The sequence below is a fragment of the Engystomops pustulosus genome, chromosome 4 (genome assembly GCF_040894005.1).
Source record: "Engystomops pustulosus chromosome 4, aEngPut4.maternal, whole genome shotgun sequence".
NCBI lineage: Eukaryota > Metazoa > Chordata > Amphibia > Anura > Leptodactylidae > Engystomops > Engystomops pustulosus.
The window spans coordinates 114,722,159-114,746,162 of NC_092414.1; the positions used below are offsets into that span (position 1 = coordinate 114,722,159).

Consider the following 24,004-nt stretch of genomic DNA (forward strand, 5'->3'; position numbering starts at 1 on the left):
TTTTTGAAATAAAAGCATTTATTTACAAACGGTTTCATTGTTTTACTTACAAAGCAAAAAATAATGACAGTATATTAAAACTGTTAACGCTTGTGGTCGGGCCTCCATTTTTACCCAATCCATGGTAGGTATGTGGGATTACAGTGGATCCTGAGGGAATTTCATTGCTTTATGGGTCAAGGTTGTATGTAGTACAGCACTATTCTGCCAATGGAGAATGGAAAGGAATGAACGCCTGCTTAATTGTGCGTAGAATAAAGGCTCTTCATAAGACATCTTTAACAGACATTCTGCAAATGACAGCATCCAATATAGAACCAATCTTTTCTTCTGCTTTTGTAATATTGTATATCTGGAAATAAAAAAAAGAGATTTTGAAATTTGCAAATTATTAATAAGTCTCAATATGCATGTCTCATACCAGGCAACACAATGGAATTGGAAGTTTACTAGAAATAGTGAAAAGGTTTGCTTATAATTCAACATTTGTCTACCTTAGTTTTTGGTCTTCCTGGAAAACATGGATCATGACTGTGTTTCAAATGTAAAACAGGCAAATACATCAGGCTCCATTCACACTCTACTGTAGTCTAACATTTTTATTAAAAAATACCTCTCCAATGCAGATATGAACATAACTTACATATCAATAAAGCAGACAATTCCTGCATATATGCGTCAATAGTGATCAAAATTATACCATTCCTAAATGTCAATTTCATTATTTAGCCCTATCCTAACATGTGTAAAATAGCTGTTTTTTAACTTTTTAAAATTAAATATATAAAAGGGGGGTGTGGCTTTACACCAAAAAGTCTGTGCACCAAAAATAATGCTAACAATTAATAGGAGGTGCAAAATACAATTAGACATTCTTACACTACATCATATTTATCATCCAGCATGAGACACAGACAGTGTTATGCTGCACCAGGTTCATCACTGTGGGGCAAATTTATCAAGCAGTCTGAAAGTCAGAATATTTCTAGTTGCCCATGGCAACCAATCACAGCTCAGCTTTAATTTTACCAGTGCTCATGAATATTTTAAAGGGGAGCTGTGATTGGTTGCCATGGGCAACTAGAAATATTCTGGCTTTCAGACAGCTTGATAAATCTGCCCCAGTGTCTTACACACTGGTGCAGCATAAATCTACCAATGTGTCTATTAGTGTCTTTTTTCATGGACCTGCAATCAGTTGAAAAAGAATTCCAGCATGCACTATATTTTATATAAAATTAATTGGGCCACATTTGTGTCACCCAATTAGTACAGTTTGCCTTTGTAGTGTGCAGCGGGTGCCAGATTCATGAATTGTGGCGCAAGTTATGCATGAATCTGGCGCCCTCTGCACTGTTCCAACAGAGTACACCAACTTTTTTTTTGGTGCACCTTTAACACACATTCCTTTCAGGCTCTGTACGATAAATGTGGGGCACAGTCCGAATGTGCACCACAACGCCCAATTATGTGCAGAAATTTGTGTTTCGTCACGTATAGTGCAGCCACACCACAAATGAGTCGCATGCGATACATATGTGGCACGGACAGTTCTTAGCAGTTTGCACAAGAAAGAACGTGCAAAGCCCGACAGAAAACCGGCGCAAGAGCCTTAGGAAGTGTGGGCTGTTTGGTCAGCAAAAAGATGTTTAAAAGATGTTTCAGGGTGTTCACGGAAGTCTAATTAAATCCTTGCTGAAGTCACTTGGAGATCTAGCAAGCTGTGAGGAGAGACTATTGGCATCTACTTAAGAGGAGAGTTTGGACAACATCCTTGCTGGAGGCTTCTATCTGGACTGGCAGTTTCATAAAATGACCACAGCTTTGGAGTGGGTAGGTAAGGATTGGTTGCCTTCAACAACAAGGAAGTCAGGATAAGCTGCATTGCAACTAGACACTGCACTGTGTTCCAGTGAAATATGTGGCATCTCCCAAGGCAGCATGTTGCCTGTGGGAGCCTTTGTAGGAGCCTACTCCTGATGCCAAGAGTAAAGCAGCAGGCCCAAATACAGGTCTTCTATTTTCTTCCTTGTGCCGTTGCAAAAAAAAAAAAAAAAAGGAAAAAAAAAGCCCAAAACATTAGTGTGCTTGGTTTACAATACTTGACCCTGATGGTAGATGTCCTTTAAGATAAATGTCCCCCCAAAGTCCACCATTTCTTTACTCTGGTCTGGTATCCTTTTTGTCACAGATTCCCTTGAAGTCCGAGTGATCTGTGAGAAAAGGTTCAGAGTAGGAAATGTTCTACTATTTAACCGGACATACAGTCAATTAAATAATAGGGACAGTCACTGATCTATTAAAAAGTGTTCATGTGTGTACCATATGTTAAAGAAGCACAAGTCCATTTTTCACTGTTGTTTGAACCAAGTCAGTTTGCTATGATGGAGTTTATGAAAGGAGTAGTTAGAGAGCCTCTGGTAATACATCGAATAGATCAATCATAACTTCACATTTCATACTATTCCATGCCTAAATACACTCCAATGAAATGTGAAGAAGAGTAGTTTTACTTATTAGTGTGACTGCTGTAAATATTGATCTCATGGTACCTTTTTTACTTTTGTGAAGTCTGTGAGCTGTGGTATATCTGCTATAGGGAGTTGCTGGCCTTCAACATGAGAGATTACTTCTTGAACATTCAAAGCACTTGTCTCCTCATAAGTCAAAACAACAAGAACGCCAGAATCACTGTCAGACAGGCCAAACTTTTTAAAAGCTTCCGAAATCTAAACGGAAAAGACATTCATTTAGTCACAGATCTTTTTTTAGCCAGGTCTTGTTTATACAGATTAATTTTCTCAAAATAGTAAGGAGCACATATCTTGTACTACAGTACCCTCAAAACATGTTCATTGTGTAGAACAATTAACAAGTAAATCCTGCTGCTCCCATAACCAGCCTCCCCCCTCTGGGGGAAACAAAATAGAACGCTCTTTTAGTCTCTACAGAAGTCTGCATTTACATGTGGCATTTACAATGCAGATGAGGAGAAGAGATTTGCTTCGTTTTTGTAAATGCAATGTTAACAGCAATGTAATTAAGCAAATCTCTTCTCTTTAGCTGCAGTATTGCGAATCAAAACACAATTTAAAAGCCAAGTGTGAACGCAGCCTCACGTAGGTGAAAAGAATCACCTGGTATACAAGTTATACAGTGTGAACCACGAAAGGTATCCAGTACTCACAGGAGATATCGTTCCAATAATTATTTCTTTAAAAACATATCTTACAGCGGTGCATATGTTGAAGCAAACATGTTACTAGGTACACAGACCTACACATTTCCATCGGAGCGCAAGGACTTAGGAGGGCATTGTTCACATATGTGAGCAGACCACGATTAAGTTGTAAAGTGAAACGCGAAGGTCTGTGTACCTGGTAACATGTTTGCTTCAACATATGCACATATGTTTTTAAAGAAAGAGTATTAGAATGATATCTCCTGTGAGAGTACTGGATACCTTTCGTGGTTCATATTTGCCTGAAGGTCTTCAAGGTGAGGTTTCTGTGCATTAGGAGATATTTGGGGAGGTGAGCTGGACTCTTTTTTGCTTTTATTTACAATCTATGCGTTGTGAATTTAGAAGGCAGGGAGGAACAGAGTAGGAGCTGTGCTAGTTCATGTGAGATACATACACTGTAGATCATGTCACCAGGGTTAAAGGAAACCTACCATCACAGATCTACCTATTAAGGTAGATCCTGTGGCAGAATAATCTAATGAATAGCATCCGAGTCCTTTATAGGGCTAATCCTTCAGTCCCCGATAACTTTTTAAATCTTTTATGACCCCAGCATGCAAATTTCTGAAAGGGGCTACTGGGGCGTGGAGTAGCCGGAGCTGAAGCTACTCAGCAATCTGCATAGACTATCTATGTAGAGCCGGCGGCTGTGAGTACCCGGCTCCTAAGCCGGAGGTACTGGGCATGGGCAGAACTCCGGCTTCCAAGCCAAGTTCTGTACTGTAACGTCTTGGCAACAACTCCAGGGAAGGTGCATTATCTCTGGAAGTGGATATCATGGGGGACATTTATCAGTGCTGGCGTATGATAAATCTCCGCATGTGCTTTTCTAGACAGAGTCCTTTCTAAGGCTGCATTTTGTCATTGCTATTGATTTTGTCTTCATTGGCAATGTTAGATGTTTTATTATATGCTGGTTATAACATTATCTTTCCTCAATATATGACTAGTGTACAGTTTCTTAAAAAACAAGTCATATAGTAAACAGATACATTTAGTATGGGTTCAATTATGTAGTAGTAGCAGCAGTTATGGCATTTGCTTCACTTTTGTAAAACATATACTTACATTGTTGGTTGGGGACAGATTGAATATAATCTCTGAGTTGAGAGTTCTAGTTTTCATTTTTCCTAGTAACTGGAGATGGATTGCTTTATTTACTGCCACAAGAACCTGAAGAGGATTTATTATCTGGAGTGGTAAAGAAAAACATTAATACATATTACACTAATACAATAAAGTATATGTTTGCTCAATAACTACAAAATATAAAATGTACCTTAACCCCTTAAGGATGCAGGGTTTTTCCGCTCATTTCTTGCTCTCCAACTTCAAAAATCCATAACTTTTTCATTTTTACGTCTACAGACCTGTGTGAGGGCTTATTTTGTGCGTAACAAATTTTACTTTCCCGTAATGTTATATATTTTAACATGCCGTGTACTGCGAAGCTGAAAAAAAAATTCCAAATGTGGAAAAATTGAAAAAAAACAGTCACGTTCTTGTGGGCTCAGTTTTTTCGACTTTGACTGTGCACTCAAAATAACACCTCAGCTTTATTCTTTGGTTCGGTGCGATCGCGGTGATACCAAATTTATATAGGTTTTATTGTGTTTTAATATATTTTAAAAAATTAAACGAATGTGTACAAAAAAAGAAAAAAATTTTTTTGACATCTTCTGACGCTAATAACTTTTTTATACTTTAGCGCACGGAGCTGTGTGAGGTGTCATTTTTTGCGAAATGAGCCGACGTTTTCATTGCTACCATTCTGAGGTCTGTGCGACATTTTGATCATTTTTTATTTCATTTTTTATGTGATGTAAAAAGGTGTAAAAGTCGCATTTCGGACATCTGGGCGCCATTTCCCGCCTCGGAGGTCACCGCCGGCCGTAACCATTTTTATATTTTGATAGATCGGGCATTTTGGGACGCGGCGATACCTAATATGTTTGTGATTTTTACTGTTTATTATGTTTTATATCAGTTCTAGGGAAAGGGGGGTGATTTGAATATTTAATATTTTATTATTTTTTTTCCCACTATTTCTTAGACCATCTAGGGTACATTAACCCTAGATGGTCAGATCTCTCCTACCATATACTGCAATACTTCTGTATTGCAATATATGGCATTTTTGCAGCACACTGGCTCATTGTAACGAATCTGCAGAAGCCAGGTATCCTCGGGTCAAACGAAGACCCGAGGCTACCATGGCAACCGATCGCCGGCGGCAATGAAAGGGTTAATAGCCGCGATCGGTGCAAGCACCGACCGTGGTTATTAGCAGTGGGGGGTTTCTACAATATGCAAAAAACCCCACCCTTGTATGAAGAGGACTCAGCCCGTGAGCCCTCTTAATACACTCCTTATACCTACCTGAGCGTTAAGGGGTTAAAGAGACCCTGTCATGCAAATTAACCCATCCAACATAAAGCCCTTATCCCTAAGAGGTTCCTTTTCATGGCTGCAATGTCTCTGATCACATGAAATCACAGCATTGAGAATTGAGAATAGGGAAAAGTAGAAGTCCATGGAGGCTGCTGTGATTTCATGTGATCAGAGACATAGATGGGGTAGACATTGCAAATAATGATGTCTCGCTGACTTACTGAGAAGAGGCATGGGACATGAGGAGGAATAGATCGGAAGGGCAGGACGAGCAGGACACACCTCCTCTGATGCCAGGTAATATAAAATAAAGTTGATTTATGGGTATTTAAGGGAAACTATTTTTAAGTAAAAAATTGTTAATCCGTTAGTTAACCCCTTAACAATGCATGACGTATAGTTTCGTCACATGTTGGCTGCGGGTGTTTGGAGAGGGGTCATCCCGTGGAACTGCATAGCCACTGAGTGTTTGCTGCATATTGCTAGCACAGATCGCAGATGTCAACCCTGTGATTTTGCCTGTAGCGGTAAAAAGCCGATGGCGCGTGGGCGCCGCCATGTTGGTTTGGTTCGTTGCTCACCAGGCAGCGATCCGTTGCTATGACAGCCTCAGGTCACACAATGACCCGAGGCTGTCTTGTTTCACACCATTTATTACAATGTGCGATTTGCACTTTGGGGATTTTCCACATTATCTATTACATACTGTAGTACTGGGTCTGAAAAGTAGTAAAAAAAAAAACTACCTAAAAATTCTAATCCCCCCCCCCCCCTAGAATCTTTCCTGAAGGGAATATGTTGACAATTTTTGTCAACAAGATAGTATAATTTCACTTTTTATAACATTGTTTTATTAGTACTTCATTTTTCAGCCCATGATTATGCGGGCTAACATGTTGCCTGAGCTCTAGTAACAACATTTAGTGATATTCTTTATAGCGGCCTCATGGCTATTTGTGGGAAATGTATTTAGCGCCGGCTTATGATAAAGCCCTGTCCTCCAGCGCCACTGCAGTTACAGCAACCAAATGCATAGTAACATGGAAACGCATGCCTTTTAGGGTGTGAAAGCATTCACAGGGTCCTTTCAGATATGCATTACAGGCAACATAAGGCTTTGATCAGTGACAAGGTGACATTTTCCATCAGATTCCAGTCAGTTTTCTGTCACATTGCATTCACACTTGAACACATAACGGAAACCTTTTACATGTTACCATGTGTTTGTCTGCTTTGAAAGTATTTTTGTTCACTGCTGGAAATGTAAGCTGCGATGTTAACATTTTTACAGTTGCATACACTTTCAGCAATGAAAAAACTCTTTCAAAGCAAAAAAATGCATGGCAACATGAAAAATGCATGTGTTCTGATACATTTGTGTAAATGCATGTCCAAAAGGCCATGTGTGAACGCACACTCAGACTTTGTTGAATGCATCAGTTTTTTTCACGCGCATGAAAAAAGATGAATGTCAAAGTCCCAATTGCATTTCCATTTATGTCAAAGTGCAATGCATTTCTGATACAATCCCACAGACTTGTAATGTTTTTGGACACGCATCACTTGTTAAAGTAGAACTTGTCTGAAAAAAGACCATTGAACACAATGGATAAGTGTTCTATTCAAGTCCAACTAAGGCTGTGGTCACACGTGCCGCTAGTCTTGCCTTCATAACGTACGTATAACGGCGGCCTAAACCCTTCAATGAATTTTTAAGAGATAATGAGATGTTATAAAGACTGTAGAGTTGGGTCTAAATTTCATACATGTGAGCAGATGCTTACCATTGCTGGGTTCAGTAATGCACCCTCAATAGATCCATTCATCGCTTTTTTTCTCAGCTGAGATGCATTTTTCAAATTATGAAAGAGAAGCATAGTCACTTTCCACTGTGGAAAAAGATCAAGTTGATATGTTGCTTCCATTATGCCTCCCCCCTACAAAAAAAATAGAGACATATATTATAATGACTTGTAACGGTCTTATGAAAATTTTACATCAAATAATACTGAATAAAATTTTGTTTGTAGATTTTGTAAAATAAATTCTATTTTTTAGCAGATTTAGGCTTGTGGCCACACTTGACACTTGCATTGCTTTTACAAACGCAATGCAAGCACCCGGGCATCAGCCCAATCACATATGCATTTCCATGGAGACGTATGTGATCGGTATAATATCTGGCAAACACCAGATACCAAACTCCAGGCTTCTCTGCAGTCACTTTCACCTTGGACCCTGTATATAAGATGGTGGCTGATGGCTGGTTCAAGCAGCAGAATTTTTATTTATTAAATTATTTTACTCTGTTCCCTTATAAAGAATGGCTGGACCATTATACAATCTCTTATACCTCCTGTAGGGCCTCCAGGGTGCTGTCACACAATTGTGTTTTGATTCCATTTAGTAACAGAATCAAAAACGCACTGGCCAGGGCACGGCGGATCGCATATGCGTTTGTATGCAAACGCATGCGATCGGCAATCAGCACCTGGCATCTTGTATTGTCAAAATACAAGACGCCGGGTGCTAATTGCATGCGTTTGCATACAGACGCATATGTAATCGGCCGTGGCCCACCCCAGTGCGCTATGATTCTGTTACAAACGGAATCAAAACATGATTATGTGACAGCACCCTCAACCCCTAGTGTTTCATATGACTGTTATTGCTCTGTAATGTCTTATTTTATTTGTATATTTTTCCCATAATCTGTAAAGCGATACAAAAGATGATGGTGCTATATAAATAAAGATTATTATACTAAAGATAAGATTTTCAGGCTTGTGTTTCTACAGAACCAGAATTGAAGGCAGTTAAAGACACAGCTGGTAATGTTAGTTGCACATCCAACATCCAACTTTTGCGGTTTCTCTGTTTCACAGAATCACAAGCCTGATGAAAATTGAAAGATGTAATTCTTTTGTAAATATATAAACTTAGAATGAACTTTTTTTTTTTGCCATTTGCCAATGTTTTAATATAACTAACTCACTACCTCATTGACTTTAATGAGCAGACGACTGTACAGTAAACGACAAAACACGTCCTATACTTGGACCAATTTGCCACGCGACCGGTTGAAATTCAGAGGAGAGGATGGGGGTGAGGAGAGAATGGAATGGGATAGGGAAGAGGAGAGGTGAGAAAGCTCCTGTGCCTGGCCATGAGCTAACATATAGGCATCTGAAGTGACACTTTTCAGACATATGCAGATTTATTCATAAAAGATGAAATTCTAGAAAGTACATTCTATGCATAACCCGAGGATGCTAGTAGTTTAGTGTAGTAAATGCTGGTGACAGATTCCCATTTAACAGATCCATTTGACTTTCATTATTAGCAATGGAAAATAATAACAGAGGTCTGAACACAGGTGTGAATACCTACAAACCAGATGCAAAAATATATAAGCAAAGCCTACAAAAATCCTGAATAAATACCTACAACTAGACTATGCAATTCACATAATACTCACATGTGAATTGCATAGTCTAGTTATATTTGAATACAGGTGTGAACTTGGCCCTATAGTATGGTCTAGAAAGCCTGACATTTTGTAGTACAACAAGGTCCATGCTGGTGGCATACGTTGTGCTACACATACACACGCCGCGTTTCACGCGAATCTATGGAGCAACATTGTGCAAGAGATCAGGAGATGTGATAGCACAGAAGTATCTGTGAGCACTAATGTGGTGTCACCCGGCATCTGACATTAGCTGTGTGCCCACCTTTCATCAGCTCTATCAGTGCTACTCCGGAGTGTCGCAGGTCTCATACGGCAGCAATAGTGCGCGGACACTTTTATCACGCGCTCCTGTTTCTACCCCGTGCGGAGTGATTAGTGCACACTTCCGGTTGTACCAGGTGACGGCTTTGTTTGGGTAAGTTATGTTATGATTAGTTCCGCCGCAGCATGGAGGGCTCCTCACACCTTTATGGGGGGTTATATTCAGCATATGTTTGGACTGGCCGCGACTGGGGAGTCACGTGACGTACTGTGGCGCGTCCCCTGTCTACCTGCTGTCACACCAGTACCTGAGCCCAGCACAGAGACATTACACGTGTGTGCCCCTGCAGGGCGCTGCTGGCCATTCTGCCAAGCACAGATACTAGCCTGGACTGCAGGGTGCTACTATAGAGAGGTGCAGTATGTGTCTAGTGTACTGATAAGCCGCCCCCTTTATTCACTGGGTCAGATACTGTATTTATATAGTTTACTGCAAATAAAGTCTAAATCTTTTAGATAAATGTCTGCCTGACATATGTATTGATAACTTTTTGAACATTCGCAAATTTTTACTACATTCACCATATGGACTTGCTGTGGTGTGGTACCACCAGGTTGCTCCACAGGGGCGACTTTGTCCGTGGTGGTGGCCAAGGTGAGGTACAGAGTCGTGAGGCAGAATCGTGGTAGGGAACAGGCAAGGAGGTTGAGACAGCACATGTTCAACGTCAAAGGGTGATGGCACACGTGGTGTTTTGAAAACGTTTTTGGCACGTTTTTAAGCAATCCGTTTGACTAATTCAATCTTAATCTTAATTCAAACTGGTTTTTTGACTGACTGCTTATAAACGGACCAAAAGCGTTCAAAAAGCCACGTGTGCCATAACCCAAAGGCAGAGCAGAATGTCAGGGCAGGCAGTGGAGAAGCGATATCAAGAACATAATCGGGGACACAACAGCAAATCGGTCTAAACGCAGTTTTTTCAATGGCATAGAGGCACAAAGATCCAACAGGGGAGACAGGAAGAGAACAGGAGTTTAACAGGAAAGATGGGTGGTCAGTGTGAATTATCGGCGCTGGCTCTTTAAATCTCGGAACAACCGCGTGTGTGCGCCCTAGGAGGCTGGGACGTGCACGCCGGAGTGAGGAGACTGCCAGTGGAATGCGGACATGTAAGTTGGACTGCTGCTGAGATGAGGGTGTGCCTGTGACCCGTTACATGGGTCGTAGGAGCACCCGTGACAACCACATTGTGCTGAGGAAGTTACCTGCGATAATGTAATCCTTATTGGAGTTGGGTATCTTTATCCATGTTGTCACCTACAACTCACATCTCAGAGTGCAAAGAGGAATACCCCCTATTTTACAGAAAGATGACCTTCAGAAATCTATATTTTTTCGGCCACCACTTTTCTGTGCTATGGACAAGTTCCAAATCTAAAAAAAAACATCATTGCCGGGAGCTCATTGTTCCCTCCATCAATAAAAGGAACATCTCCCTGAAACCAACCAATATGTAAAACCTGTCCTAACAAAATAACTGAGGATAAAGATTCCTAACCCCAGTAAGGATTATATCATCTCAGGTAAATTCATCTGCACAATTGTGTGTTCCACATGTCCTACTGGATGCCTTTATGGGGGTGAAATAGTGAAGCAACTTAGAATAAGAATGATCTCTTTTTGTCACACCATAAAAGAAAAGATGACAGATCCACCTGTTCCAAAACGCCAGGTATGTGGAGTCAGAGTCATGATAAAATGGAGCGATTCCACAAACATATTTTCACATTTCATGTAAATGTCGGTTGTATTCCAAAGTACAGAGCAAAATGCCAACCCAGAAATTATAAATGCCACAGTAAAGCCATAAATACCACACCCGAAACAAAATACACTATTCAGTGCAGACAAGAAGATAAATAAATACTCTCCTTTCCTGACTCTTCTTCTACTCACTGCACAACATTGCAGCTTTTTCTCGCCTCCATGTGCCACCCTATGTTCTGTGGTTGTATGTGGCAGCATCGGGACCTGGAGAAGAACTGTGTCAGGAGCAGGAGAGGACCTTGGGCAGTAGAGTACAGCTGACAAATACTTACCACTCCAGGGGCTTTTTTGTAGGCTCAGGGCTCTGATCTTGATGCTTAAAACCAGCGTTGGGAGTCAGGAGACAGAGTAGAGCGAGGACCCGGCTGCAGTGAGAACATCTCAGCTGCACTCTCCGCTACCTGGCCTCCTGCACCAATGAACACTTCCGTCCATTATGAAGGTGCTTATTGCAGGGTGCGGACCACGGACCGGCTTAATTTCTTGTGCACCCCTGACCCCCCTTTTATTTGTACTTAATGTACATGCTCAGGAGTAAAGCTTCTCTGCTACAGATCAGAGGAATAAGGCACTGGGGTATGTCTGCATTTATCTCAGCACTGCTACAGTGTCCAGGAAAACAGGAGTCGGAGGTTTAGCTTACCAACTCCACAGCCCTGCAAAACACTTTTGCAACCCTGACTATAAAATTGAAGATTTGAAAGTACTTGTATGAAAAGATAACTTTAAATCTCAGAGAGAAAGGAGGGTCTAGGAGTAGATTTTTATTATATCATTTGACACATTGGAGGTAATTTATCATTAGGCAGGCTCCATATAACAGTTCTATGTCTGTCTTTGGAGCTCCACTGCAGTCCGTTTCATTAAAGGGGTTATCCGGGTTTAAAATTTTTTTTATGGCCAGGCTGGGGAGGGCTAGTTAAACATAATAAACATGTACTTACCTCCTCCGGCGCCGCCGATGTCCCGCGCCGCGGTCCCTCCGATCCGTGCCCCTGTTTGTTTACAGGGGCACGGAAGCCGCGCACTGGGAGCTTCCGGTCCGCGATGTGGACGGCTCCTCCCATCCGTCCCTATCTCTCAGCATTGTAAGCGCTGGGAGATGGTGCGCATGGGAGCATCTGGCCGGCCGGAAGCTCCCTGTGTGCCCTTGTACTGAAACCGGCGCACGGAGAAGACGGGCCGCGGTGTGGGACATCGGCAGCACCGGAGGAGGTAAGTACATGTTTATTGTGTTTAAATAGCCCTTCCCAACCCGGCCATAAGAAATTTTTTAAACCCGGATAACCCCTTTAAGGTGGCTTTGGCCCCCCCGTTTGCAACGGTCGCATAAAAGGTCACAAAATACTATTAACACCTTACTGACGTATTAGTACACGTCGGCTGCGGGTGTATGGAGAGGACTCACAGGCTGAGCCCTCTCCATACAAGGTGAGTGTTTTCTGTATATTGCATTTAACACCTATCGGTAACACCCGTGATCGATGTTAACTTTTCGATTACCTCCGACTTCGTGGAGCTTCCACTTTGGCTTGGATCATCGCTGCCTGTGACGTCATCGGTGAGCAAGCACCGATCCGTCGCCATGACAGCCTTGGGCTGTATAGTTTCTGATCATTTGTTACAATGTGCTAGTGATACGTTGTAATACTTGATCATTAAAATCCCCATATACTGTAGTATAGCAATATATGATAAGATCAATCAGACAACATAAGGTTCAAGTTAAGTAGTAACAAAAAAAGAAAAGAAAGAAAAGACTAAAAATTTAACTCTCCACTCTTTCCCTGTAACTGATAAACAAAAAATTTTTTACAGAATGTTTGTTTTCATTTTTGTAAATGTATTAAAACACAGTAAAACCTATATAAATGTGGTATTCCAGTAATTGTACTGACCCAAAGAATAAAGGAGACATGTCATTTGGGGTGCACAGGGAAAACTGTAAAATCCAAGCCCACAAGAAAATGTTTCAAATGCATTTTTCCACCAATTTCACTGCATTTGAATTTTTTTTCCCAGCTTCTCAACACATTGTGTGGAATAATAAATACCCTAACTATGAAGTGCAATTTGTTTTCTCACATAGCGCTTGGAAAAATAAGAAAGTTACAGAATTTTGAAGGTGGGGAGTGAAAAATGGGAACGCAAAACACCGAAAAAGGGGCCTGGCTGTTAAGAGGTTAACCTCTTCCCGCCGCAGCCCTTTTTCTTTTTTGCGTTTTCATTTTTCACTCCCCACCTTCAAAAATCTATAACTTTTTCTATTTTTCCATGTACAGAGCTTTCCATGATGGCTTATTTTCTGCGTAACAAATTACACTTCAAAATGTTGGTATTTAATATTCCATGTCGTGTACTGGGAAGCGGGAAAAAAATTCCAAATACAGTAAAATTGGTAAAAAACCGCATTTGTGCCGTATTCTTGTGGGTTTGGATTTTACGGATTTCACTGTACGCCCCAAATGACACATCTACTTTATTCTTTGGGTCGGTAGGATTACAGGAATACCAAATTTGTATAGGTTTTATAATGTTTTTATACATTTACAAAAATTAAAACCTCCTGTACAAAAATGTTTTGGGGGATTTTGCTGTCTTCTGGGGCTAATAACTTTTTTATACTTTGATGTATGGAGCTGTGGGTGGTGCCGTTTTTTGCTGATTTTGATGACATTTACAATGTTGTCATTTTTATGACTGTACAACCTTTTGATCACTTTTTATAGAATTTTATTTTGAGCGCGATTTTCCGTTACGGGGTTAAACGCAGTGAAAAACCCTTATCCTATTTTTACAGATGTCCTTTTGGCGTGGTGATACCTAATGTGTTTATGATTTTTACTGTTTATTTATATCAGTTCTAGGGAAAGGGGGGTCATTTGAGTTTTTAGGTTTTTTTTATTATAATTTTTTTTTTTTTACTTTTTTAAAAATTTACTTTAACCCTAGGTTGTCTGTACGATCCTATCATATACTGCTGTATATGATTATTTGTGGATTTTACTCCCCATTCATTACAATGTGTTGATAGCACATTGTAATGAATGGGTTAACCCGAAGTAGCCTCGGGTCTTCGGAAGACTCAAGGCTACCATGACAACGGATCGCTGCTCCCTGATGACGTCGCGGGGAGCGACGATCCCCGGAAAGATGGCGGCGCCCATGCCGGAAAGCTTTGCCGGCGGCGATCAGCGGGCACTATACAGCAAAGACTTACCGGCTATGGAGAGGGCTCAGCCCGTGAGCTCTCTCCATGCACCCGGCATGTGACGTAATACTACGTCACTTGTCGGTAAGGGGTTAAAAGTCTCAGCACATAGACCAGGGTGGGGAGTAAAGACCATTTTTACTGACCTAAATGAAAAGTCACAATTCATAAATTCTGTCCTATTGTGAAAACTAGTTCATGGAAATAATGAATTTGGTAAACCAGGGTCTATGTCAAAGTGATTTTGCACTTTCCTATGTTCATTTGGCGCAATGGAAAGTCGCAAAAAAACATTTGATCCACAAATGCGCTGAAACAACACCAAACAAAAAAACAATGATACATTAATATGTCTTGTGTATTTATGTCATTTGATACTATTTAATTATTGGTGGGGGTCATTGCAGACATAGTTCAGATCTCAATCAAGGGACTCTAAAACCATCTTACTTCCCAAGTACAGGCAGTCCCTGGGTTACATACAAGATAGGGTCTGTAGGTTTGTTCTTAAGTTGAAATTGTATGTAAGTCAGAACTGTATATTTTATCATTGTAATCCCAGCCAGAACTTTGTTGGTCTCTGTGACAATTGGATGGTTGTCATAAGAATCAATATTAACACTAAAGCTTCATTACAGACACCTCTGATAACTGTTACAGCTGATCATTGTAGCCTAGGGCTAAAGCACAATAAATTACCAATATCCAGAGGTCCGTTTGTAACTAGGGGTCGTATGTAAGTTGAGTGTTCTTAAGTAGGGGACCGCCTGTACTACATTTGTCTCATCAACCGTAGCATTACTGTGTCCATTTGTGTATAAATTTGTGTTGTATTCAGACGATGAAGAGACCTGAGTAGCCTTGAAAGCTTGCAACTAACCTCATCCTTTTTAGTTAGCCAATCAAAGGTATCAACAACTGAGGTCTCTCAACTTTTATCTTTTTACTAGGTAATGGGCTTCCAGAAAAACTTCAGAGTAAAAGGCAGATTAAGGAGAAAGTAGGTAGAGTAAGGGCAAGCGTAAAGGCAGAAGATGTAAGATACAAATTTTTTTCTAGTCAGCTGTGCTATTTATCAATGTAAAGATGGACAAAAAGTGGCAATGTATACTGTGATGAACCCCCACTCTGGAGTTCAATCACAAGGTACACTTACGCTAGGGAGTCCTCACAATTTAGCCCATAAGCTCTGCCCACTTACGCAAGATGGCATCTTTATGCTGAATCTACTCCCAAGCGCTCAAATCATCCAGACAAAACACTGCCACCACCCATAATTTTACTTAACCCTTTAAGGACCGCTCCCTTTTTTTTTTTTTTTCATTTCCATTTTTCACTCCCAACAATCAAAAATCTGTATCTTTTTTATTTTTACACGTACAGAGCTGTGTGATCGCTTGTTTTCTGCGTAACACATTGCACGTCAAAGCAATGAAGCGTGCTGGGAAGCGGGAAAAAAATTCTTGTGGGCTTGGATTTTATGGCTTTCACTGGGCCCCCCAAATGACAGCTCTACTTTATTCTTTGGGTTGGTGTGATCACAGGGATACCAAATTTGTATAGGCTTTTTAATGTTTTCATACATTTACAAAAATTAAAAACTCGTGTAGAATTTTTTTTTTATTTTGCCATCTTCTGGCGATAATAAATTTTTCATACTTCAGTGTACAGAGCTGTGGGCGGTGTTATTTTTGGGACTTCTGATGAAGTATTCAATGCTACCATTTTTAGGACTGTACGCCCTTTTGATCACTTTTTATTGATTTTTTAAAATATTTTTCAAAATGGCAAAAAAGTGCAATTTTCGACTTTGGACGCTATTTTCCATTACGGGGTTACGCGTCAATACCTAATGTGTTAGTGATTTTCACTGTTTATTTATATTTATATCAGTTCTAATTTCAATTTTTAGGTTTTTTAAATTTTTTTTTTTTTTTACTTTTTTTTAAATTTTTACTATCTTTCAGACTCCCTAGGCTACTTTAACCCTTGATTCTATCATATACTGCCATACTACAGTATGAGGATTTTCCTCCTTATTTATTACAATGTGCTGATAACACACTGTAATGAAAGGGTTAAAACGAGACATGTGTCGCCATCTTTTTGGAGCCACCGGCTTTGCTGGCGGCAATGTGCGGGTTAACACTCGCCATTGGTGCTAGCGATGGGGTCACCCGCGGGTCCTGAAAGGGTTAAAGGGAACTTGTCATCACATTTTTCACAAATGCAGCTAGTGGCTAGTTCCTATAAAGCCCTAGTAACTATTTGACTCCCGTCTTTTAACTGAAAATTGTTCCCCATAAAATCAGAGTTATAAACTTTCCTGGTACCAATGGGTCTTTAGAGCAAGTCAAGAGGCATATCCTAATGTCATGTGACCAGGGTGATATCATCACTGGTTCCTTTCTCTTAACATTAGCACATGCACATAGCTGGCCACATAAAAAAAAAAATCACAGCATGATTGCATGGACTTCTGCTCCTCTCTGTGCAGGCTGCAGTGATTTCATGAGATATATGCTTGGTGTACAGTTTACTAATGTGAGGAGGCTAAAGGACCTGCAATGATGTCACCCTGGTCACATGACATCACTGCCGCATGAAGAGAAAGGAAGGGTATGAGTCCCTGGATTCAGCCCTAGGAGGCCACGCCCACCTCAACTTGCTATAGACATGATGGATACCAAATAAAATTATAAAGTTGAATATATGGGGATCTGAGGGAAGCAATTTTTAGCAATTTTTTAAATATGGATGTCAGTTAGTTACTAGTGCTCTAGAGGAACCTGCCACTAGCTGTATTTGTGAAAAATGTGGTGATAGGTTCCCTTTATGTTAAGAAAGCCATAGGCACCTCATCCACACATGCAACACTCACTGGTAATTCACACATAACATGCAATCACTAAATACACTATGCTAAAAGCCTGGAAACTGGAAACTTAGATTTTCTAAGGCTATAAGCAGAGGCTTATTAAGGTTAACACTTTAATATACATGAAGGTACAATACACTCATAAAAACATAAACTTGTCAGATAAAGAAAAAGGTTACAAACAATATACATACAATACACAAAAGCAAAAAAACAAAAAAGGGCCAGGTCTTTAAAGGACACCTGTCATCAGGTCTGTGTCACTAGTCCTGTCACCTCTACCTGTTGGAGCAGCTCACAAGGATCCCATCCCAGCCTTTATCTAGTTATTTCATTTATTATTCATTGTAAAATCATCTATTCTTTATTATATAAATGTGGCTGGTCACATGGTCAGAGGCAGTGATGTCACCCCTGTTACCCCTCACCTCTCCTCCCCCTGCTCATGTCTGTGTGTAATGTATAGTAAAGCATGGCTAGTGTGTGCGCTGCATCTGCTGACATGCTGCATCCTCCTAATATACAGGTGAGAGACACAGACATCAGCTGCACATGAATCTGACATGTTCTGCTGTAACATGGCTGCCTGGAGCTGCTATATCCCTCCTAACCACACACATGCACACACAGGCTGCAGGGGGCGTGGCCACCAGCACCAGGAAGCACATCATTATACAGCCTCACATCATTATACAGGCTGTCAGTCATGCACTGGGGGTGTGGCTGTGCCTCCCACTCATGAATAGAGTGGACAGCTTGAATATGCTAATGCTTCATTGGACATTTCACAGGTCATTTGCATACAGCTTTAGGACCTCATTGCTTAGGTTTACAGGCATGTAGAGGGACAATGAAGGGATAGAGGCAATGCTCTCTAATGGCAGTTTATGAAAATATATTTAGCATGACGGGTTCTCTTTAAAGGGTGAAAGGTCATACATTTCTGCTGCAATACCTGAAAGAAGGGAATTGAAGTATTAAAGTTAAACCAACACACAAAAAAGGCCCAACCCGTGGACTTTTATTTTCAGTTTTAATGGCCCCAATGAGAGGTATCATATAAATCATAACCTGGCTATTCTTTGTAATATTCAGGAAATGACATAAGGAGGTATTCAGGCCCCGACTTAAGAACACTCGATTTACAGACGACACCTAGTTATAAACAGCCCTCTGGATGTTGGTAATTTACTGTACTTTACGGTCGTGTGCATTAGGCCTTTGTGTGATAGACCAGGCAACATTTTGCTGTTCTTGCAGATCTGCACAGTTTGATGATCAATGAACTTACAGATCTCTATAAACCTCTTGTTCTTTCTTCTACTAAAGCTAACCGTTCTATGGCTTTATCTGTCTTGCAGGAAAATGGACAAGTTGGAAGGTTACTATTTCTCCGCTGTGTTCAGTGGGTGTTTTTTACTGTCCAGTTTACTATTTTCTAAAGTGACTCGAGAGCAACGGGATCCGTATATGGATGAAATTTTCCACATCCCCCAGGCTCAGCAGTATTGCCAAGGACACTTTAATCAGGTTACCATTTCTATTGTTTCCATGCAATTACCTGTATTTATTTTACCCTAACATGTACAAGGCTGACATTTGTATTCCACCAAGATGTTTTCCTTTTTCAAACTTCTCTATAAGCATATTCCAGAGAATTTTCCACATTGTATATTGGGTGTTTTATGTCTGTGGGTCTGATTGCAGCATAACTCATTGATGTTTGATGGTTGAGGGTCTGACCACTGGGCCCCCGCAAAAATTAGAAGATCATGGCCCTACGGGGGCCTCATATGAAATGGTGACAGGTGCAACTAGCACTCCATTCATTTCTGTGATTTTCTTTAGGACTCCTATACTCCATTCATATGAGACATTGTGGCTCACCTGTAAGACCAAATCCTTATGATTACTGTGGTACCCACAGCCATCAGACGATTATTTCCAATTGTTACGTTTTGCCCCTGTTCACACCAAGACATAAGTATGGTATAAGATCTCTCTCTGTGAAGACCTAAGGCTATACAAGGTTAGGCAGATGTGAGATGCTTTATTTGCATCACACATGATTATATAGAAACCTCTAATGGAGGAGGACCTGGGTCTGGTTATTTAGGAATGAAGAAGTAATGTCCATAGTTCATTGCTAGTAAATTATCACATGGGCATCGCATAAGCAATAGGCTTTCCCTTGAACAAGTAGTATGTGTAAATCACATATGTGAAATGTCAGTCCAGGGAGTCCTGCATTCTTCTGTGCAGGGGGGGGGGCACTGTGATCAGCTTTCACTCGCAGCCTGGCATCATTTTAGTTTCAGTATATTCAGCAAGCATTTTCTCAAATCATAAAGCAATACTTCACACAATCTTGCAGATATTGGCTAAGCGTTCATAATGGAAAATTCTATTTAATTAAGAAATGCATTTGCCATCATTGATCTACAGTAAAGATACTATAATCTAACATTGATGGACCTGATAAGTGTCATGTGTCTGGTCCAAAAGTACACTTTTTTTTTTTCGTATATAGAAACATATATCCACGGCAATAAATAGGCCCCCGTCTGCTACACTGACACTGCACCCAGAAACTTCTCTCATTCTTTCCCTTTCAGCTGCTTCAGTCTTGGGACCTGAACCCAGATATTTAATCTGAAGCTGCTTCCATGTACAGTGGAGTTTGGCGCATTTGAGACAAGGAGGTATCTGCAGGCACCATATGCTTAACCTTTCACACATGAGTGAGATATTGCTGGACCCAGATGAGAGAGCTGAAGTGTTCAAATCAGTGATCCCAAAGCTTAGGTTTGTTGTTCGGGCTCATATCCACCTAATCCAGACATATTCAGTTTGAGTAAAACTTATCATGTGGCCGTAATGGGGCAATAGGGGAGCATTAAATAAAACATAATTATGGAAAAATGTATCCCTAAAGTCCCAGAGTGCCTGATTTATTCCATGTGGTGCATGCTGTAACAGAAAAAAATGTCTGAATTGACCCTTTTTAAAGTGCCGTATATATACTCAAATATGAGTCGACCGAAGTATAAGCCGCGCCCCTAATTTTAACGCAAAAAAACTGGAAAAACCTATTGACTCGAGTATAAGCCAAGGGTGGGAAATGCATTGGTAACAGCCTCCCCCCCAGTATATAGCTGGCAACCCCCCAGTATATAGCCAGCCCCTGACCCTAGTATAAAGCCAGTAGCCCCCTTGTATATAACCAGCAGCACCCTGCCCCCTTGTATATAGCTAGCAAGTGCCCCCCACAGTACATAGCCAGTGCCTGCCCCCCACAGTACATAGCCAGTGCCTGCCCCCCACAGTACATAGCCAGTGCCTGCCCCCCACAGTACATAGCCAGTGCCTGCCCCCCACAGTATATAGCCAGTGCCTCCCCTCCCATATATAATCAATTCCTGCGCCCTCTGTATATAGCCAGCAGCCCCCTGCCCACCCTACCCCCCCCCCCTCAAAAAAAACCTGCTCTCTTGTCTGGCACTCTCCCCAGGTCCTCTGTCTTTGGCTCCATGTGCGGTCCAGTCACACACACTATGACGTCAACCACTGGGCTGACGGCGCACAAACTATGATGTCGGCAAGCGGCTGACGTCATGGTTTGTGCGATGGGATTGCACAGGGAGCCGAAGCCAGAGCTGAAGACAGAAGAGGACCAGTGGGGGGACGTCAGTAAGGTGAGTGTTTTTCTCATTGACTCGAGTAAAAGCTAGGTTGGGGCTTTTCACCACATTTTTTGTGCTGAAAAACTCGGCTTATACTCGAGTATATACGGTAGTATAAAAAGGAGAAAATCAAAAATAGTACTGGTCCAAAAAGGTATAAATAAAAATGTCCGCTTGTCCAATATGACACCTTTTATGATGCAGGCCACTGAAGTACAAAACTTATGAGTATCAGATAATACGTTGACTTTTTTTCCCCAGAAAATAAAAAAAAATGTTTTTTAAGGTAATTAAACTTACCGAATTTGTAAAGCTTTTTTTTTTTTTTTCATCTCCATAATCCTACTGACCCAAATAATAAAGGGGATGTGTCATTTGAAGCGTGTTGAAAGCCTTAAAATGGTTTGCCCATGAAAGAATGTTCTCAAATCTTAATCTCCCTAACAGATCCTGACCTGAGGAGGACGCTATTCGTAACTACCCGCCTGCCTATGCATTGGCAGGGGTGTTGTATACCCCTTTTGTAATTGAAAGAGTCGCCCACAACTCGGCTATGGACCGGATGGGAATGTAGGCTAAAGCTGGCCAGCAGCATACAGCTTCCAGATGGTCCATGCACACTACAGCATGTAGGGGTGCAAGGTAATAAAGTGCACTTTAGGGTAAGTGCTGGCTTTATGCAGTGTAAGGGAGACAAACTTCCCACGGTCCATGCTACAGGCACCAGAGTTGGTGTCGGACTATGTACATAAATGAGGACTATATAGTTGGTAGCTAATGCACTTAAACCAACTGTTTTCTTAGGAAAGGTGTGGTATCATGTCCTGTAATCCACTCCTTGCACCAAGGCCTGAAATTTGTCCCAAGACACGTCACCTAGGTGGCTTAATCATAAACATATATGGTACATGCAGTACATGTTATACGCAGTATACCTGCCACCTGACGGTCTTACCCTAGTGTGCGACATCTAGGTATCACTGCTTAGACACCCCAGGTCTCCTAAAGGCCAGTTGTTAACAGAGGCCACACATGGACTGAGCTCAGGTTTTAGATATAAGCCTGCGGTCAGGATTTGACAAATACAAAAAGACCGTCTGACACCGTCTTGTCCTCAAAGCTGCAAAGCCAAGGATTAAATGCAAACTGACATATAGCAATTTTATAATTTTATTTCTATAGTCGTGCAAAGATATTTACATTGGCTTTAACAGCCCAATGGGTACATAGCTTGGACTGTTACATAATGTTACGTAAATAGGATGGCTGTTTGTTATAGCAATAAAAGTCCATTTCCTGTTAAAGAAAAAGCATGGAATGCATAGCAGTATCAATAGCAATGAAGAATTCTTTTAACCTGAAAGAGAAGGTAATATATTGGCACATAAAAATGTCTCTTTCGTGTAATGGAAGGTATGAAGTGCAATAAATACAATTTTTCCTTGGCGTATTGACTAAGTCTCTCAGAGAGCTCGCATTACAGGAAAACAATCCTCTGGGCACAGTCCTTGATGAAGGAAAAACAATAGTACAAAGGGTCTCCTCCTGAGGTGAGGGACAGTCTTTTGAAGAGGTAGTGATTGCTCAGTGTCAGCAGAGAGGGTTGCTTTCATAGCACAATTGGGGAGAAGTTCAAGAAAGTTTCTGACTTTAGAAAATGAATGGGCTCAGCCCAACTTGGGAGATAAATCAACAGAAACATTTACATAGTAGCAGTACCTGTTATGGCCTACAGCCCATCAGGAGATTACTCTTGCTGTTCCAGAACAATAGCCGCAGGCATGGGAACAGGGACTGCAGCATGGACATCATCAGCCTGGATGAAGACAGCAGTGTTGGGATCTGTCCGTGGAGACTTCTAGTGGTGGAAAGTAGAACTGCAGAGGTAGGTGCAGAAGCAGGAACAGATGATGCTGGAACACGTTCCGATGCATCTGGAGGATCAACCCGTTAAACAGAAACTCTCACCACCTGGAGAGCGTACGCTAGCAGGATCGACCTAGCAGGAACCTCAGGAACACCGGTGGGCTCTATAAATGCTGCCATGAGCATGAACAGTTGGGAGGTCATCTCAGTAGGCATCTCAGCAAAGAAAGGCATCGGCACTTCTCTGACTGACCTTCAGTAGCTGGGGGTGCTGTAGAGCACATAATGATGACTGCAGGAGCTTTGACTTGTTCTCCAAGGGAGGCTAAGGGAGACATGGTAACAGTCACTGTGATATGGGCCCTGGCAGACCTAGTACTCACATCAGAGATGGTCCTCTAGAGGTCCGGAATCGGAGGAAGCAGCCGCCGTGGAGGATCCAACATTTTAAACTTTGTACAGAGTATGGCGGCAGAGTATGAGTATGTCCCACGGTACTTGGTTTGACACTCCAGTGGCTGTTCGGCTCACTTGCAGGGCAGGAGACAGCACATGGAGAAATCCAATATGGCTGCTAAACTTCTTTATGCTGGATGGCAGCAGCACTGACTTCTCAAAGGTACCTTATAGGCTCTTACTGACTTTGCAGCACCAGAGAGTTTCGCGCCAGAAGGTGGAGCTTGAGTCCTTCCCGCCAGGAGCTGTGGCGGGCTGAATTTTCTCCTGCGCCACAGAGCTCTGAGGCAGGATTCGCGCCATTGGCGCAGGGAGCTTGGTCCGTGCAGACTGAGGATTCCCACTAGTGAAGATTTTGGTGGGCTGGCGTTTCTTGCTGTGTAGCGCAGAGTTTTGCAGCGATTAACCCCTTTACCGCTGCAGCAGCATATGTAGCAGAGTTGCCAGAGTTCTTTGCAGTGATTAACCTCGTGGGTGCTGGAGCAGTGCTCTACAGCATGTGGCAGCAATAAAACACAGTCTTTCTTGTAAAGTACAATCACTTGGGCCTTAACCCAGATGGCAGCAGGGTTAGGCAGCACAGTCTTTTAACCCCTTACCGACATGTGACGTAATACCACGTTACATGCCGGGTGCATGGAGAGGGCTCACGGGCTGAGCTCTCTCCATAGCTGGTAAGTCTTACCTGCATATTGCAGAAAAGGCTTACCG

General features: G+C 41.6%; 2 protein-coding genes across 3 annotated transcripts in view; one reads left to right on the top strand and one right to left on the bottom strand.

Moving 5' to 3' along the window:
• On the bottom strand, nucleotides 1-9,547 carry TPRKB (TP53RK binding protein). The gene is made up of 5 exons (XM_072147108.1): nucleotides 9,370-9,547; nucleotides 7,420-7,572; nucleotides 4,313-4,435; nucleotides 2,553-2,729; nucleotides 1-352 (listed from the first exon to the last, which is right to left on the bottom strand). The coding sequence occupies exons 2-5, from the start codon at nucleotides 7,558-7,560 to the stop codon at nucleotides 266-268; spliced, it is 528 nt and encodes a 175-aa protein (XP_072003209.1). The 5' UTR covers nucleotides 7,561-7,572; nucleotides 9,370-9,547; the 3' UTR covers nucleotides 1-265.
• Nucleotides 9,377-24,004, top strand: part of ALG10 (ALG10 alpha-1,2-glucosyltransferase) — a 25,467-nt gene continuing 10,839 nt past the window's right edge. The window contains exons 1-2 of one of the 2 annotated variants that reach the window (XM_072147106.1): nucleotides 9,377-9,522; nucleotides 18,650-18,818. In XM_072147106.1, the coding sequence (XP_072003207.1) occupies nucleotides 18,654-18,818 (165 nt within the window). In that variant the 5' untranslated portion in view covers nucleotides 9,377-9,522; nucleotides 18,650-18,653. Of the gene's footprint in view, nucleotides 9,523-15,375; nucleotides 15,447-18,649; nucleotides 18,819-24,004 lie in introns of those variants that run through there. The other variant, XM_072147107.1, reaches the window with a different exon arrangement.

Bases quoted from the DNA above. Each gene is read 5' to 3' on its own strand.
- TPRKB (XM_072147108.1), bottom strand. From the start codon at position 7,560: ATGGAAGCAACATATCAACTTGATCTTTTTCCACAGTGGAAAGTGACT. The intron at 4,436-7,419 runs GTAAGCATCTGC...TTACCACTCCAG, and splicing joins CATTACTGAACCCAGCAATG to ATAATAAATCCTCTTCAGGT. The intron at 2,730-4,312 runs GTAAGTATATGT...TTTTCCGTTTAG, and splicing joins ATCTGTCCCCAACCAACAAT to ATTTCGGAAGCTTTTAAAAA.